The following is an 18305-nucleotide window of genomic DNA, read 5'->3' as shown; positions in this document are numbered from 1 at the left end:
CCCGGACCGGGGCACGAACCCGTGTCCCCTGCATCGGCAGGCGGACTCTCAACCACTGCGCCACCAGGGAAGCCCTATAACCCCTTTTGAAGGTCAAAAGCAAACAGTCTTTCCGTGATTTATTGATTCTATTAAGTCTGCTTTTTACATTCAACGGTTTCTTAAAGCAAAAGAACACCTGTAACAATGTCTGCTAAAACCATTCAAGAGTATGTCTGGTGGAGACTAAGCGAGCTTGATGTGGCCATGTTTCAAGTCAGAAATTCTTTTTGCTATTAATAGGAGCCTAGGACACTTTAATCACTGCTGAATCCTGGTTTTTTGAATTGGTTCAAAAATGGTCTGGCAGAGGCTCACTTTGCAAATCAAACGATCATATGTTATTATTTTAGCACATTCTGAGTGATTAGTGTTCATATACTCTCCATAAGCATCAAATTCAGATCTTGCCTAACATGTATAACAAGCAGAATAAGACAGTGAATCAAATGCCAGAGTCAGATTTGCTCATGGAATTTAAATTGGGATGTGGATTTCAAAACCAAAAAGGAATACTTAAAGCTACAAGAAACGGAAAAAGGGGGTTTTTAATTGGACCGCTTAGTTTGTCTCAAATTAAATTTGGCCTAGTTTCAAATTTATTTCAGCAGTTTTTTCCATAATATTTTCTTTGCAAATAATGGGTTTTCTATAAATTATTTTGAGGATGTAGATATTTACATAGAGATGACATGATCACCTGTATTATATAACATCCTCCTATCCCAGCCCCACCCCACCAGTTCTTTCATAAATACTATTTTTCTTAGCTTTGTTGAGTCCTTTTAAGTTTGTGACTTGATTTCTTCATCTGTAAAATGGGGAGAGTAACAGCACTAGCCTCACAGGATTATTGTTGGATTAAATGATTAAATGGATTATACATATATAAAGTGCTTAGACTAGTAGCTGACACACAGGAATCACTCAATGAATGTTAGTTGTTATTCATGTTATTATTACTATTCCCTTTTACAGATGAGAACATTGGGGCTCAGGGTTAGTGGTGGCAAAGCTGAACGTAGAACATACAGCATGCCTGCTCCTGATTCTTTTCATTACTCCACACCACTTTCCCCACCCATACATATTTTGTGCATGAAAATAAGAGTACTAATCTGGAAAAGGCAAAAATAGCTGTGTAATTTAAGTCTGAAAAGCACGAACAAACTGGTAGCCACAGACCAGCTCAAGGACTCATCCAGTTTAGGTTCCAGGGCAGGTCATCAGTCATTTTTAAAATCGTCTTCACATAGTGATTTCAAAAAGGGGGATAAAAGGTTTCTGCAAAGAGTCAACAGAGCTTTGAGGATGCCCCAAAAATTGTGCGATCTAGCAAAAATTACATACTGCCCATTCACTGCCTTCAGCATTAAAACAGATTTATATATTCACTTTGTATGGACATTAAAAAGTACTGCAGGGCTTCCCTGGTGGCGCAGTGGTTGCGCGTCCGCCTGCCGATGCAGGGGAACCGGGTTCGCGCCCCGGTCTGGGAGGATCCCACATGCGGCGGAGCGGCTGGGCCCGTGAGCCATGGCCGCTGAGCCTGCGCGTCCGGAGCCTGTGCTCAGCAACGGGAGAGGCCGCAACAGAGGGAAAAAAAAAAAAAAAAAAAAAAAAAAAAGTACTGCAGCCCGGGATAGAATGTCTGCTGGAGAGGTTAAATGGAAAGTGGCAGGCCCATCAATTAAGTTCCTATCAAGTCAAGACGAGAAAAAACCAGACGATCCAAATCATATCTACGGGCTGGTACAACACAAACATATTTGCAAGGCTGTCTGATTTAACCTACATATCTAAACTAATCCATTCTAAAGTGATATGTAGTTATTGTTCCAGTTCCACATATTTCATTGAGGAGTTTTTTTAAAAATTGGTCAAATTAAAAGATAACACCACTAGCTGAAAGTTTGTTGGGAAACAGGATATTCAGAGGGTCTCAGGGTATCACTCCCAAAGACAACTTACTAATCACAAAGAGAAAAATGTCCCGTAGTGATAGAGAGATCTGGCGGTGACCACATTAAACAAGGGATCAAACTTAGCGGAACACACATTACCCATTGTATGTGGATCCCTGCCAAAGTGCTTAACCTGAATCTGGTCATGAGGAAACAACAGACACATCCAGATCGTGATTCATTCTACAAGACAACTAGCATGGAATCTTTGGTCACGAAGAGTAGAAAAGAGCAGGTACACTTGCTACATTAAAAGAGACATCATAAACAAACAAATGCACTGTGAACTTGAACCAAGGGGGTTTAAAAATCACTATATGAGACATTTTTCTGACAACTGGAAAAAGTTAAAAATCAAGTGTTTATTAGAAAACTCATTTAAGTAAGACTAATTTTCTTAGATATGATAACAGAATTATGGTGGTGTAATTTACTTTCAAATGCTCAGGAGAAAAATATGTGATGCTCTGCTTCTGTTTGGAAGGATGGAACAGAGCATGAGACGCCCCAGAGAGACCCAGTCTACCCCCACGTGCAGAAAGACCTCTGGGGGGAGATATGGGAGGAGATAACATACCCAAAGATGCTTTTCAAAATTCTCTTTCGGGGGCTGAGCAGACTAGAGCCGGCAGATAAAAGGTAAGTTTATGAATGTTCTCCATTTCTCTCTCTCCCATTTCCAGGCAGAAAAAAGGGCAAGTAGCAGAAAACACAATAGACGGAAATATGAGGATTCTTATCCCAGCCTGCCCAATACCTTGCTGTGTGACCTCAAACAATTCTCTTGACTTCTCCCATGCTCACTTGCCTTACCTAAAAAAACAGGAGGGCTGGGCTAAAGCAGCTTTCAGATGCCTCCCAGGTCTAAAATCTAAGATGCTAATGGCTCGTTCAGTCTTAAAGACAATGTGCAAAGCCAACGTGAAAAATCTATTCCTATTTTTGTTTTTAAAAATGCAAGTAGTGGGCTTCCCTGGTGGCGCAGTGGTTAAGAATCTGCCTGCCAATGCAGGGGACACGGGTTCGAGCCCTGGTCTGGGAAGATCCCACATGCCACAGAGCAACTAAGCCCATGTGCCACAACTACTGAGCCTGCGCTCTAGAGCCCATGAGCCACAACTATTGAAGCCCGCACGCCTAAAGCCCGTGCTCCACAACAAGAGAAGCCACTTCAATGAGAAGCCCGCGCACCACAACGAAGAGTAGCCCCCGCTCACCGCAACTAGAGAAAGCCCACATGCAGCAACAAAGACCCAATGCAGCCAAAAATAAATAAATAAAATAAATACATTTATATAAAAAAAGAAACAGTTTTAGAAGAATAGAGTTCATTAAAAAAATTTTTTAAATAAATAAAAATGCAAGTAGTTTTCTTCCTCTGATTAGAAAATTAATACATGCTCACTGAAAAAAAATAAAGTACAAAAAGAAGGGATTCCCTGGTGGCACAGTGGTTAAGAATCTGCCTGCCAATGCAGGGGGACACAAGATCAAGCCCTGGTCCGGGAAGATCCCACATGCCGCAAAGCAACTGGGCCTGCGAGCCACGACTACTGAGCCTGCGCTCTAGAGCCCACGAGCCACAACTACTGAGCCCGCAAGCCACAATTACTGAAGCCCGCGTGACTAGAGCCCATGCTCTGCAACAAGAGAAGCTACCACAACGAGAAGCCCCCGCTCACCCCAACTAGAGAAAAGCCCACGTGCAGCAATGAAGACCCAATGCAGCCAAAAAATTTAATTAATTAATTAATTTAAAAAAAAACGAAAAAAAAGACAAACCACTATAATTACGCCACCTAGAGTTAGCACCACTGTTACTGTCTTTATATTTGTTCTTTAGATGCTTTTCTAGGCTTGCAGGCACTGGCACATGCTCATACACATTTTTTAAAAAACATGAGATCCCTGTATACATGCTGCTTGTAATTTTTTTTAGTTAAGAATGTTATATGGTTTATATTCCATATTAATAAATATAGAATAATGGCACCATTCTAATGGCTGAATGGTACCTGATGTTATACATGCACATGATTTATCTTCTCAGTGAGAAACATCTGGGTGGTTTCTAATTTTCTGCTCTTCTAGACAATGCTGCAATAAATATCTTATGTTCATCCTCATTAGGTAAAGTCTCTAAATCAAGATTTAATCACACAACCCCTCTCCCTTTTCATACAGAAAGTTAAAAAATCTCTTTTCAAGTATCAAATAAATGTTCTCCATAACTCCAGACTATCAGCAACCCTGCCAGCCCAGGAGGATGTAGGGGCCCGAGGAGACCCGGTCTTTAGAAGGCTCTGGAAACAATATTTGGTCTCTTCGATTCAAGGAGGCCACACGGAAACCTGAGGCCCAGCTTTTGGATAACCGTGATCTCTTTGCAAAGTGTTTTTTGGCCGTGAGCTCTGGGTGCAGCACACGCTGTGGTAACTGAACACACAGCATCGTTTACCAAGTCCTACTTGGGGCAGCTGGTAGGCTCTTAGAAACATCTGTCAGCCTACGCTTATGTTTTCTGCCTCTAAAAATAATAACGTCACCAAACACACTCCCACCTGCCTGTGTTTAATACAATCAAATTTAGACAAGTGAAAATTACTGGATCTGTCTCCCGAATTGAGAACAGTACTCTTTTTGCAAACTCAACTGTTCACTTTAAGATTCCAAAATAATTAACATTCCAAAATAATTGTTTTTATTTTTTAAAGTTCGTAATAATTAGAAAACAGTATGAAACGCCCTCCTTTTCACTGACATTAGGGTCTACTTTTCCGTCTTAAAATTATGTCACTGATCCAAATATACTTTGCAAGCGTTGGAGAAAGCTTTTAATTCTCTTTTTGTGGTTATTGTTGTTTCTGTGAGTGATAAATCTCAAAAACATGTACCTACGCCCTTGATTAAAATGCAACTCATTCTCCATCAGATGTCTAGGAGGCGACGGGAGGCATTCTACAGTGATAATCACTCGGCAGTATTCCCGGGGATTCACATAATTTTATTCTTGGAAGGGACTGACACCAATCATTTCTCCAGTCTCTGGAGAAGCAGGATTAGGAAGGTTAATTGGCTTGTCCAGATCACCTACTCCCAATCCAGGGTTTCCTTTTCCTCTCTGACCCTCTTTGTCAGAAACCCAATAATTAATTTAAAACAAAGATGCTCATTTCACACGTGCCAACACTGGGAAGAGCCTACCTATCACTCTATTCAGTAACGAATTCAAAATAAAGCAAAAGAAGTAACTTCGTGAAATGAATACCTCTTTAAAATATATATTACCTTGTCTACTCTTTCAGCATCATGACACTGGAGGTCAGGTTTAAGGGCGGGTCCAATAAGAACCAAAAACGTATCTGGAAGACAGTCTGTAGACAAGCTGCACAACTGAAAAACATTTAAGATGTTCAGACAGCTGTGAATGGAGGTTTCTAGGTTGGGACCAGAGTGGAAGTGGCAACTGAGAACTGGTGGGTCATTACTGTGATGGAGAGAAAGCAGGTGCAAAGAAAGGGCAGTAGCAAATGGCCCTGGCGCATCCCTGAAGCAAATACCCACATTAAAGAAGGGAAAAGTGGCGTGAAAACGATCTTCATGGGGTGAAAACCACCCCCAAACACAGGCACGACCCCGGGCCTTTTGTTTCTGAACATATGGAAAGATTTATTTGGCAAACTGAGCTACAAGTTATTAACACATCCTCATACAACTTGCTTAACAGCTCCCTTTTTGCTCATAAAGTGCATTCACCTCAATATGTACCATCCCACTGACAGAGCTGCTGTTAGCAAGTTGGAAAAGTTGCCTTTTAAACCATCAAGGGACTTATTTATCTTATAAAATCCAGCAGGAATTGTAGGAAAGGGGAGGATGAATTAACTTGGCTGTAACTTCTGCCACTGTAAAGACTTTATCCTATTAGATGGACATACGCATTAAATCCAAAATACCCCACACTTGCTGTCTTGTAAATGTCGAAGACTGAAACCTTAGTTGGGTGGAATTTAAACAGTGACCACCGTTGAGCCCGGCAAAATACCAGCCCACCGCCAATACCCCCTTGGTGGTGGCTGGAAACCAAACTCACATTCCTGATGGAAAAATGTGCCTTCTCAATTAAAGTCAGGATCTCCCAGTCTTCTCACTGGTGGGAACAAGAAATAGGAGGCTTCCATAACAACACACACATCACCAAGACCCAGCCAGGTTCATTAACCAGAAAGGGAATTGCCATGTGCTCCTTTCTACAGGCCACTAATTATGGTCTTTTGCCCCGATTCTGGAATAAGGACCACTTTATTTTCTGCAAAACTTTTCAACACGCTATTCTAAACACAGCTACCAGTCACTCACAGCAGCTATGGATCCACAGCAACCTCCCCTGTTAAAATACACGAAATTGTATCAGCTAGACCATCCCAAGCAAAATAATTACTGTGGCAGGAAATAAGAAATCAGATTAAGTGGGATTTTTGTGGCCCAGGAGACCCCTTCAAGCTTTTGCCTAACAGGGGGACCAAGCAGGATGAAGGGCGGGGGAGCCCTACCTCTGAATTTGTCTTTGGAGTTTTAACTCCACTATCTCAAGCTTCTTCCATTCTTGCTTTCCAAGTTTAGTTCAGTCCGTTTTAATTCTATCCCTTGGTTAGATCTCAGTTCCTAACATTTTGTAGACTCTTGTTTATCAAAGCTTTGAATTGAGCTATATTGGTTTGTTTATTTGAGGACTAGCTGCTGTGGGGGGGAAGAAATATTAGTTTAGTTGGAGTCAAGAACCTACAGCCACAAGAAAAATAAATCAGAGAGAGAGAGAGAGAAACTGGATGATGGGGGAATCATTTCACTGTGAGTCAATCCTGGTGGGATTATTTTCCCCCCCGTGGTGACTTACATGCATAGGCAAAGAGATCTTAACAGATCAAAGTCCACTTTCCAACTGGCAGATATGGGCTTTTTAAATTATTAATTTGATAAACTGCTAAACCAGTAACAAAAGAATAAGTGGATAGAAGAATAAAATGGGTAACAAAACTTGACTTTTTTTTCTCCTGCGGCACTGGCATTAGAACAGCTCTTTGTACACCATAGGTATAGTCATTTACTGTGACTAATGGGAATAATGTACTCCATTTCATAATACTGATCTCTTTGGCAACTTGAGAAAAACTCAAAACTGGATGGCTACGTTTACTATCTAAAAATACTTATCACAACAAACCCTCAAGCAAAATTTCTTAAAAAAAAAAAAAAAAATACCCCTAATAGGCTTTCTAATGAAGCAAATAAACTTTTCAGAATGCTAAGAAAAGAACCCACCCTCTCTCCTTCCCTGTTTTGGGTAAACGCTTCATCTTCTCAGATGTTTTCTCCTGCTGAATGCTTGTCTTACGTGCAGTTTAAGATGGTGTTTAAAATTTTCAAAATTCCTTCTAAAAGTGTATCCCTGTTTCCCCTAAAAACGGACTCAAACTAATGTTAGAAAGTGGCACTGATGTTAGAAATTCCATCCTTCTTCCAGAAGAGGACCAACTACGAGTTGAGATAATGTCCCTTTTTGGCAAATTCTTATTTCCTCTCGATTCTGGATGTAATTGTCAGCATGCCCACCACAGTGGGTGGACATCACACACAACCTGCCTGTGTATCACTCTCTAAGAGTTACATGGAGATCCTTCCAAATGCAAAACGTCTGCAGAATTATCTGCGATCAGAGCAACTACTTGTAACATTTTTGAGACTGAGTTAAGGAGCACTTTGCTCTGAAAACACAGTTGGCCAGTGTCCTAATACGATGCAGAAGACTATAAACTTCTGCAATCAAAGCTGGATTTATATCTTCATAAGTCACAAACACATACAGGTGACGCTAACTATCAAATGCTAAACCAAAACTTTTTCTATTTGCATAATTGATTTTTATTCATTTCATACCAAAATAATCTGTAAAGGAAAAAATAAGTCATCTATATGCAAATTAAATATGCAACCTGATATCAAGCATTAGCCAGGAGTATTTCACTGCAAATCAAATAATTTAGGAAAATCACCTGTGTGCTCACCTCATAGACGTGTGTGCTTGTTTGGTTAATTTTCACCATGATTAGTACCACACTTTCTAACTGCATCTGACAAATGAATTCAACACAGCACACAGAACTAATGGCTCTGTTTTCACTCTGAAGAGAGTTTTAAAACTTACAACCTAAAATTGTAATTTCTGATGTTCATCATGGTTAATAAATAACTTGTTATAAATCAAGAATTAGGTTTCATTAAAATTAAAATATAAAATACTTTTGGAAATAAAACATTGTGAATATTTGAGGAGATAAATCCTTGTACAATGTTCACCAACAACATCAATGTCTTACTTCTGCTTATATGAAGATGATTTTTTTTTTTTTTTTTTTTTGGTACGCGGGCCTCTCACTGTTGTGGCCTCTCCCGTTGCGAAGCACAGGCTCCGGACGCGCAGGCTCAGCGGCCACGGCTCACGGGCCCAGCCGCTTCGCGGCATGCGGGATCCTCCCGGACAGGGGCACGAACCTGCGTCCCCTGCATAGGTAGGCGGACTCTCAACCACCGCGCCACCAGGGAAGCCCTGAAGATATTTTTTTAAGCTTTCAAGTTATTCTGATTTCCTAAACTCATCCCAAATCTCTTCTTAAGGTGTTATTTATATTAGTTGTTGCCCAAATGGCTTACATAATGCTTCACATTTTATCCAATAATGTCTCCACATTGGCCATCTTAGAGAATGCACGTTTAAAACAAAGATCTTACAAGATATTAGTTATATGTGTCTAACATGGCTGATAATCTTCATAGGTAATGCGAATATTGCCCCGGAGTCAGAGGTTAACAAGAGCAGAGAGGTCATGGACCATCCTTGACTGAAGCTAACAATACAACAATGAGAAAACTTAAATATACCTGAACAGGCCAAAGGAACTCCACAGTAGTTAACTTTTGGCACGATCTTTGTAAATACCGAGACTGGGTTCCATAAGACAAACACCAAATTCAGTCACATTATTCACTGTCACATCTCATTCTCTTAGGACCAAATATAACATAGGTGAATAGGATTCTGTTTTTCTTATGATCATGACTTTACCCAAAATGAAAACCGTGATTAATGAAGATCAGTAAATAGAGACATTAAGGAGTGAAAAAGGGACTTCCCTGGTGGTGCAGTGGTTAAGAATCTGCCTGCCGATGCAGGGGACACGGGTTCGTGCCCCAGTCCGGGAGGATCCCACATGCCACGGAGCAACTAAGCCCGTGTGCCACAACTACTGAGCCTGTTCTCTAGAGCCTGCAGGACACAACTACTGGGCCCACATGCCTAGAGCCCTGCTCCGCAACAAGAGAAGCCACCGCAATGAGAAGCCTGCGTGGCGCAACGAAGAGTAGCCCCCACTCGACGCAACTAAAGAAAGCCCGCCTGCAGCAATAAAAACCTAATGCGGCCAAAAACAAATAAATTAATTTAAAAAAAAAAGAATTGCCTGCCAATGCAGGGGACACAAGTGTGCGCACTGGTCAGGGAAGATCCCACATGCCACAGAGCAACTGAGCCTGTGCACCACAACTACTGAGCCTGCTCTCTAGAGCCCATGAGCCATAACTACTGAGCCCACGTGCCACAACTACTGAAGCCTGTGGGCCTAGAGCCCGTGCTCCACAACAAGAGAAGCCCCCAGTAACGAAGGGTAGCCCCCAGTCACCACAACTAGAGAAAGCCACGTGCAGCAACAAAGACCCAATGCAGTCAAAAATAATAAATAAATTAATTAATTTAAAAAACACAAAACTTCTCTTATGAATTACATTATAACCTTACTCAAATAACTAGAAAAAGTGCAGGCTCCCCAATACAATGTATTTAACATGCCATCCACTAGAGGAGAATTTCACCCGAAGCTCTAGCTCACACAATTCTCAAATCAAGAGGAGGACAACTCATTTTGCAGCTGAGGGCAATCTCCCCGCTACATTTTCTCAAAGATGGCTGATACAAACAGCACCTCATAACTACATAAAAATGGTTGCTCAGATTAAATTATGCAAACGCAGTTTCAAAATAACCTGCTCAAGTTTCAGCCCATTCAAGATGGACCTGCAAGGTGTTTGCCATGTTATGTCTGCTTCCCATGGAATTTCAGTGGGTACTGAGGGGAGTGCAAACCCCAAATCATCCTTATAAATAAAGACTTTGAAACATAAGCATAAGGACACGGGGAAGGGGAAGAGTAAACTGGTACAAAGTGAGAGAGTGGCACCGACATATATACACTACCAAATGTAAAATGGATAGCTAGTAAGAAACAGCCACATAGCACAGAGAGATCAGCTCAGTGCTTTGTGACCACCTAAAAGGGTGGGATAGGGAGGGTGGGAGGGACACACAAGAGGGAGGGGATATGGGGATACAAGTATATGTATAGCTGATTCACTTTGTTATACAGCAGAAACGAACACAACAATGTAAAGCAATTATACTCCAATAAAGATGTTAAAAAAAAAAAAGAAAGAAACATAAGCGCACAAACATAAAATCCCATGAGCACATTCACCAGCCTTGGACCTGGTGCCTGAACACTGATCTGTCACCAATGCAAAACAAGGCAGAGCCATCAGGCACCTCTTTGAGGTCTCCATCCTGGACTGCTAGCCGAAGGGGCCATCTCTGAAGAGCTCAGGCTTATCTACTAAAGTAAAATATTCCAGGGGCAGAAATTTCAAAATGGGGGTGAATTTACAGGGTAAATTATTTATTACATGAGGTAACTGAAATACACTTGAAATGATCCATCTCCCACAAAAACGGCCTTTATTTTCAACCTGGCAACATTTCAAAGTCAGTCACTCCTCTACAAAGATTTTTCTATGAACATAAAATTCTTAATTTTTTCCTAATTAAAAGTAAATGATAGGAAAATGCAGGGCGACTACAATACCAAAGCAAACTCAATGTGTACCCTAACTTCAAGCCACAAGACACTGGCCAGTAAGGAGCACATGAGATGTTTCCCAGTTAATAATCAGTCAATTAGGGTTTTTTTTTCTCTTTTACTAAATAAACCTTAGGTTTTAAACATTTTTTTTCTCTGTTAGTTTATATTTATGTTAAGGACTAAAGAGAAATTTTAATCAATGATGTACTTAAACTGTCCATCATATTTAGTAAATCTTAGCTGAAATTTGCAAAACAAAGGGAACAGATTAACAATATAAAATATTTTCAGTTTCAAATAGTTAGCTACCTGTAAGTAGTTGAAAGTTATAGAAAATCGAACTAAAGCAAAAAGTTGTCATAAATGGAGCTTTTAATATTCTACCAGTCCAAAAAAAGGGAACCATTTTGTTCTGAAATACGATACCAGCGTTCTTTGATGTCAAACTTAAATTTTCACTATTCTATTACATAAGTCAGTCTTAAAAACAATATTTATTCCATTTATGCCCCATCACTGGTTATTTCTCTTACTACATTTTAATAAGTTTATGTAACTCAAAGCAGTGCCAAAAAACCCCTGCTCGGTTCCATAGGATTGATTTTGCTGTGCTTGTGTGTATTTCTTTAATTTTCTCCAGTTTCGCCCAAACACCCATCATTCAGACTTTCCAACACTAATTACACTAGTTTTGAGGACTTCATTACAAGCTGAGGGAAACTCTTCGGAGAATAAAGATCCTTCAAACAAACCAACATTCTAGGCCTTCAACTGTCAAAATCTCGAAAGAATGAACGGAGCCTCACAGTTTTACTGTTATGTCTCCCAAATGGGCTGAAAGAGCTTCTCAGAGCCTAGTGACCACCCCCAATCTACTCGACGCATTGGGACGGCCGGCCCGGAAAACTCGCGACCCAAGTCGCAGTTTCCTCTGAATCACAAGACGGTAACGTTAATGGAAAACGGTTCCGCGGCTAGAAACTCTTCGCAAGGGCCTTCTTGGAAAGTGTAAACACTTCTTGCAGGACAAAGCAAAAATACGTTGTCTACAAACCCTCACCACCCTTTTCACCCAACATCACTGTTTGACTTCATGGGCACCATTAAGCGTGGTTTCTTCGGGCGGCGTTTTACTTACACGCCCTCCAGCACGCGCGCGCACACACTCACGCACGGCTCTCCATACGTTCCAGCGGCCTCTTGGGACTAGAAAGATGAAATATAGTCCCTGGGCCATTTCCCCGCAGTTTGAGTTAATTTAGTTCAAAATATCCGGTAACGTCCCCGAAGAGAAGAGACAGGGGATGAGGAAGAACAAAATTATTTTCCCCAAATAGCTTGGCTTCCCTCTCCCCAAACTCACAAACAACCAGAATGACACCGACTCTGCCGAGAAGGCGGGCAAGAAAACTTCAAACGCAAGGCGGCCGAGAAAAGTTTAGCGGGAACGGGAGAGAGGAAGCCACAAAAGCGGGCGCCCGGGGCGTGTCCCCCAAGCGCACCCGGGTCCCCGCTCCCCCTTTCCTCTTACTTTTGGATGATCTGGGGTAGGCCGGCTTGGGGCGGAGGCGGTGGCGGCGGCTGCATCCCTCTCGGGCCTGGGGGCGCCGGGGGCGCCGGGGCACCGGGCACGCTGCGGGCATCTCTGTCCGGTTGCTCGGCGCCGCTGGGCTCGGCGTCCTGGCTCATGGCTGCGGCCAGCACCTTGCGAAACGAGACCGGCCCGGGCTCGCGGCGGGAGAGCGCGCGCGAGGGGCGGCCCCGGGGCGCGGGCGCTCACTGGCCGGGGTCCCCGTGCCCAGTCCCCTTGTCCTTCCCGGTGGCGCGGGGAGGAGACGCGAGGGGCGGGGAGGAGGCAGTCCCGGCGGCCCCACCTCCTCCTCCTCCTCCTCCTCCTCCCGCCGGTCCCGCTCGCCCGGCCGGGCCAAACAGAGGTAGGGGCCAGGGGGCGTCTCCCAGCCAGCAGGAGCCCCTGGGCGCCCGGGTGGTCGGGGGAGTTCTGCCCGCCGGGCGCCCTCTGGGTCCCCGGTCCGGCGTCCCGCAGCTCAGTGCAACCGCGTGAGGAGGCGAGACGCACGCCAGTCCGCCGCCGGACGCCGAGTTCTCGCCTCTCCCGCTAGCCGGGCGGCCTCCGGGTTATCCCCGGGGACCGCGCGCGCGGCTTCGCGCGCTCCTGCCAAGCGGGGCGGACCGAGCGCGCCCCGGGCGTCTGCGCTCTTCGCCAGCGCAAAGTGCGCGGGGCTTGGCACCTTCCCGCGACTGGAGCCGGGCCAGCGCCACTGGTGGCTGAGGGCCCCGACCCCGCGGGGGAAAAGCCCGGAATTCCCGCAGGTCGGTGGGACTGGTAACCCCAGGTCTTAGATGACCGGACCCGAGGGCTCTCCAAACTGGCCATTCCAGCTGCTGATTTCAGGGGTCCCCAGAAGCAGCCGGCGAGGCCGCCGTGATTTCTCTTCATTTATTTCCTCACTTCCCTAAAGGACCTGCCACGATCCCGCGAGCGCAAAGACAAAACCACGTATATGTTTTATTCTTGTTATCTATTGCCCAGATCTCAGTAGGAATGTAAAGGATGAAAAGGAGTTCGGTGACATCGCACCCCCAAGATCACCGCCTCTGAAGCTCTGTTGGTTGCTGGGGAGCCAGTGTGCGCCAGTTCACCTGCACACACCGGTTCACAGTTGTGGACGCAGGCCTCCTGCGCGGAGGAGTCACCCCGCAAAGTGCAGTGTGATGTCCTGGAGCACGGGTAGAGGTCTGGGGAGGCACCTGGTGCCGCAGAAACATCTAGAAGCTGGGCAAAGACCTCGGAGAGTGGTTACTCTGGAGATCCTTACCCTCCGTCGGGCACACGGCTTTTTAAATCCTGAAACGAGCAGCGCCGAAAAGCGTCCCTTGGGTGCGTTGGAAGCCAGAACGCACGTCAGGGTGCCCCACGGCCTGGAAAGAAGTTTGCTGAAGGTCTCAAGCCAACCCATCCTCCTCCCGCAGCCACGTGAAGGAAAATTCTGGAGACGGGTTCTCCGGAACCGGCAACTAATTGAATTCCCTGAAAGATGCTTTCTTCTCTCCCTAGACTGTGAGTTTCTGTCAACTTCCCTGCCAGTTTCAGGAAGGTAAGCCTCCCTTGATTGCTGTCATCCTACTTAGATCTTTCCGGCTCCCTCCCTCTCTCTCTCCTGTACCTAAAATGCCCTGTCCACTCTAACCTTCCTTCTTCTCTCTCTCTCTCTCTCTCCCTCCTTCACAGATAAAATGGTACATCAGTTCCTTGTATTCATAAAAATAATCACAATTCGCAAAATTGAATCTCACCAGAAAACCCAGGTAAAGAGGTACTGATTGTTTATTCATTTCACAAATGAGGCAAGTCAGGGTGATTTTTCCAACTATATATGGCTAGTAAGAGGCCGTCCCAAAAAGAGTCTTCTCGGGCCCAGGGAGTGGTTAGTTCATCATCTTTAGTTTCTATCACTGAAGTCCTGACTATGGTTTCCATAAAACTCCACCTTCCACTGCTCCCCTACCTCCTTGGTTGAGGGAAATTATCTGACATTAACATTGCAACTGTCCCAGAAACTAAAACTTTCCATACGCTTGCATTAAAATATCACTCTGAGAATCCCCCAAAACCTTTGTGAAAAAAGCTTTGTAGTCAAAAAAAGACAGATCAGCAGTTTTTACCAGAGAGGTTGAGTGACTCAGTCTCTGAGTGTCAGTTACCAAATATGTAAACTGGCACGGATGAGACCCGGACTTGCACAGTCACTGTTAGGATTAGAGATAATGTATCTTGCACATTTGGTGCAAGAGATATTCAATCTGGCAGGTATCACAAACATGATTCCTTATATTCCAAACTTGTAGCCAAATAGAACAACAGATCTCAAACTCCAGGAAGCTGAATGACTGGAAGTCACAGTATCGATATAACTTAATCCATTCTCATAACATTTTTACTGGCACAAAAAACAAAGGAAGAAAGGAAGGAAAGAAGGGAGGGAGGGAGGAAAAAAAAAGAAGGAAGGGAGGAAAAGAGGAAAGGAAATTCATATTATACAAGTACACCTCTCTACATCTCAAAAATGATGTATTCTGTAAGTTGAAATTTTCAAAAAGAAAAAAGAAAAAAATAATAATTCACAAGGTGTTTTTAAGAAGCCCCATTTCCATGAGTGTAGCTTAATGTTTGCAGTTTATGTATTATGTAAGAACTGAAATTTGAATTGAAGCAGATGTGAAGGGTGAGGGAAACACTGCAGCAAAAACCTAAAGCTAGTTCCTGTCCCATCTCAGATCCCCTCAGAATGTTGTCCAGGATAATAATGAACAAGACTTTCCATTTTGCAAGTCAGACATTAAGTGTATTAAGCAATTCCAATGAAGAATATTTATTAACTTAATGTCGTTTCACTCCTTTCCAGGGAAAATGAGAAAGACCCCTGGCTGGGGTTGCAGCCGTGTAAGAATCTTTAGCAGTCTTGCTTTTGTGGGTCTGCCCTGTGTCATCACCACCCCCATCACACTAGGATGTGCTTTACAGTTACTGAAGTGAGGGAAAGGCTGCGGTGGGGTGGGGGGGTGTCACCCGACTTGACAGATGGGGAGGGGAGGGCTGGTAACATCTCTGTTCCACTCTGCAGAAGCATTCTGTCCCTGCTGACGTACCAGTAAACTGTGACCAGGAAGTGAGGCTTTTGCTGTCTATGAATATATTGAACATTTCACAGGAGTCAGCTGCTAAATGCTTTCATAGATTATTACTTACTTCATACTCACAATAATCCCATGACGTAGCTACTGTTACCTTGATTTCGAACGGAGGAAACTGAGGCTAGAGGGCTATAAGAACTTGCCCCAGGTCACCTGGCTTTTAAGAGGCAGGAGCAGGACTGCAGTTAGGTCAGACTGACCCCAAACCTCTCCCGCTGCCTCAGTGGCACACCTAGACCTAAGATGCCACCTGTCTTCTTTTGCTGTGATGCTGCCTGCATCTTCCAGTGAATGTAAAATGCCCCCTGCATTGTGATTCAACTCTGCCACTCATATTTATCCGAATCAGTAAATTAATAGACAGGATCCAAATTGACGTCTTATAAACAAGAAAATTTAAAGAAATTAAGCAGCCTAGCAGTGGGTAGTAGAAAGGAGCAGGAAATAGAAACCAGGTCTCTGTCACTCTCAAACTTGCCAGGGACTCTGGCACTCTGGTTTGTTTTGTAATATTAATAAATGTTCACTGGGTTCCAGACAGTGGTTCTAGGAGCTTTCTTATGCCTTATTTCATTTAATATCACCAGTTTGCAGACAGAGAAGCTTGATGAACCTGTCCGAGGTCACAGGGATAATAAATAGTGGAGCTGAAGTTCAGACCCTGGTCTGACTCCCTGCAACTCCCTGCCCTCTGTTCAAGGTGATTGTGAGCCTTCACCTCTGCAGATGGAATCATTTAACATGTACTGCTATTCCATATATGTATATTACTACTATTTTTTTAATGACAATTTACTTAGTAGATTATAAAGTTTGACAGTACTCAGAACTGGAGAAAATGCAGGACGCAAACATTCTCATATACTGTGGGTGAAATTATCAGTTGCTGCAGCCTCTTTGGAAGTGAGTTGGCACTGTCTATTACAGTTACAACAAAGGAACCTGACTCAGTAGTTACCCTTCTAGGAATTTATCCTATAGGTTTATTTGTAGCAACAACCAAAGTTCCATGTTCAAGGAAGTTTATTGTGGCATTGTTCATAATAGCAAAAACCAGAAACAACCAGAATGCTAAGCAAAGGGACTGGTTACATAAAAGATGGTCGCTACATGGAAGGGATTACAACGTAGCCCTCAAAAAGAAGAGGGCAGGTCTGTATGCACTGCTAGGAAGAAATTGCCAAGACCTGTTACTAAAGGGAAAATACAAGTTCCTCTGCAGTATTGCAGTATAATTAAATTTGTATAAAACCAAAGAGTATAAAACATTCCAGGAAAATTATACAAGTAATTCATTATTAACAGTAATTACCTCTGGAAATTGGGATGGGGCAGGAACGTTTTTCTTTTATGACCTTTTATATCGTTTTTATTTGAAATAAAATTTTATCGAAGTACAATATACTGTTTGAAATTTTTTTTACTATAAACATGTGTTTTTTTAATTAACTAACAACAAAACAATTCTTTCTTTCTTCAACTAGTAATTCTTAATAACATTTAGCACATGAGTAGGATTTTATTTTTAAGGTAAAACTTCCTCTGGAAGAAGGAAGAAGGAGAAACACACTGGACAATGTATTGTCCAGAGTAGCCTTTTGTTACCCTAACAACCCCAGTAGAGACAATTGAATAATTAACTCATTAAGTTGCCATCAGTCATGTTGATACAGTTACAATCTACTAGTTTGATAATTGTGGATAAATATTAAGCAACCTATCAACATTAGCCATAACATATTAACTGTTATCTGGGTATTAATAACAACAGTTATCATTTCTTGAGTATTACTCTATGGCAGACTGTCTTGAGCACATAATATTTCTCATTTAATCCTCACAATTACCTTATTAGGTGGCTGTGTTTATGCCCATTTTAAGGATAAGAAAACTAAGGCTCAAAGAAGTTACGCCACTCAACAGCTACTAAGTGGAGAAACTGCAAATCTAACCCCAGTCTCTATTCCCCCTAGGATAGAGCTTTTAACTACTCCACATAGTGGCATGATGTTTCTTGGTATAATGGGGCTTCTGAGACCAGACATTCCTCTGCTAAATGCTGGCTGGTTTGACGCTCTCTGCTGTCTCCAGTACCTCATCCTTTGGTTTCCTATCTCTCCACAAGACCTGGCTTCTCTTTTCTATCCCCCTGAGGTGAGCCTTACCTGTTTGCTGGCTTCTCTCTCAGAGCTACACCCTAATCTTTTACAACTCCATGGAATCCCTGCAGATGTCTCAAAACAATCATAAAATAAAATCCTGTGCTAGTTTCACAAAGGATTGCCTCTCTGAAAACGCAGGAGAGGCAGTGGCTGAAGGATGCTGTTTAAAAATAATATGGTTACTCATGGATCTGGATGCACATTTGAATTTGAAGGAGACAGTCAGGGAACTTTAGCTGAGGAAAAGTAAGGACATGACCCAAGAGGTTCTTTTCTGCCTAACAACTCATGGAGAGCATCCCTCATTGGCTGTAGGGACAGGCTTAGCCTCCATCTCTCTGGTGGTGGATTTATCAGCCAGGCCCCTTGCCCTCTGATGATCCGCACAGGTATTGTATCAAAGTAACAGTTGGCTGGGAGTCAGAAAATCTGGGTTCTGGACCACTAGGTGTATCCAGTGT

At 43.2% G+C, this 18305-nt stretch overlaps 1 protein-coding gene and 1 long non-coding RNA gene across 3 annotated transcripts in view; one reads left to right on the top strand and one right to left on the bottom strand.

Annotated features, from left to right (window-relative positions):
• Positions 1 to 12743, bottom strand: part of RBM20 (RNA binding motif protein 20) — a 208810-nt gene extending 196067 nt beyond the window's left edge. Inside the window, exon 1 of the mRNA XM_028481282.2 lies at positions 12501 to 12743. Coding sequence (XP_028337083.1) covers positions 12501 to 12658 — 158 coding nt within the window. The 5' untranslated portion in view covers positions 12659 to 12743. The remainder of the gene's footprint in view (positions 1 to 12500) is intronic.
• Positions 12744 to 12909: 166 nt separating this feature from the next.
• On the top strand, positions 12910 to 17047 carry LOC114484510 (uncharacterized). 2 transcript variants are annotated; one of them, XR_003677517.2, is made up of 4 exons: positions 12910 to 13300; positions 13521 to 14085; positions 14220 to 14296; positions 15394 to 17047. It is a non-coding gene; the product is annotated as an uncharacterized lncRNA (long non-coding RNA). The 2 variants fall into 2 exon arrangements; XR_008616167.1 differs by having other exon boundaries at positions 12910 to 14085.
• The last annotated feature ends 1258 nt before the right edge of the window (positions 17048 to 18305 follow it).

This window comes from Physeter macrocephalus, chromosome 20, assembly GCF_002837175.3.
Source record: "Physeter macrocephalus isolate SW-GA chromosome 20, ASM283717v5, whole genome shotgun sequence".
Taxonomy (NCBI): domain Eukaryota; kingdom Metazoa; phylum Chordata; class Mammalia; order Artiodactyla; family Physeteridae; genus Physeter; species Physeter macrocephalus.
This window is presented reverse-complemented; position numbering and strand designations above follow the sequence as displayed.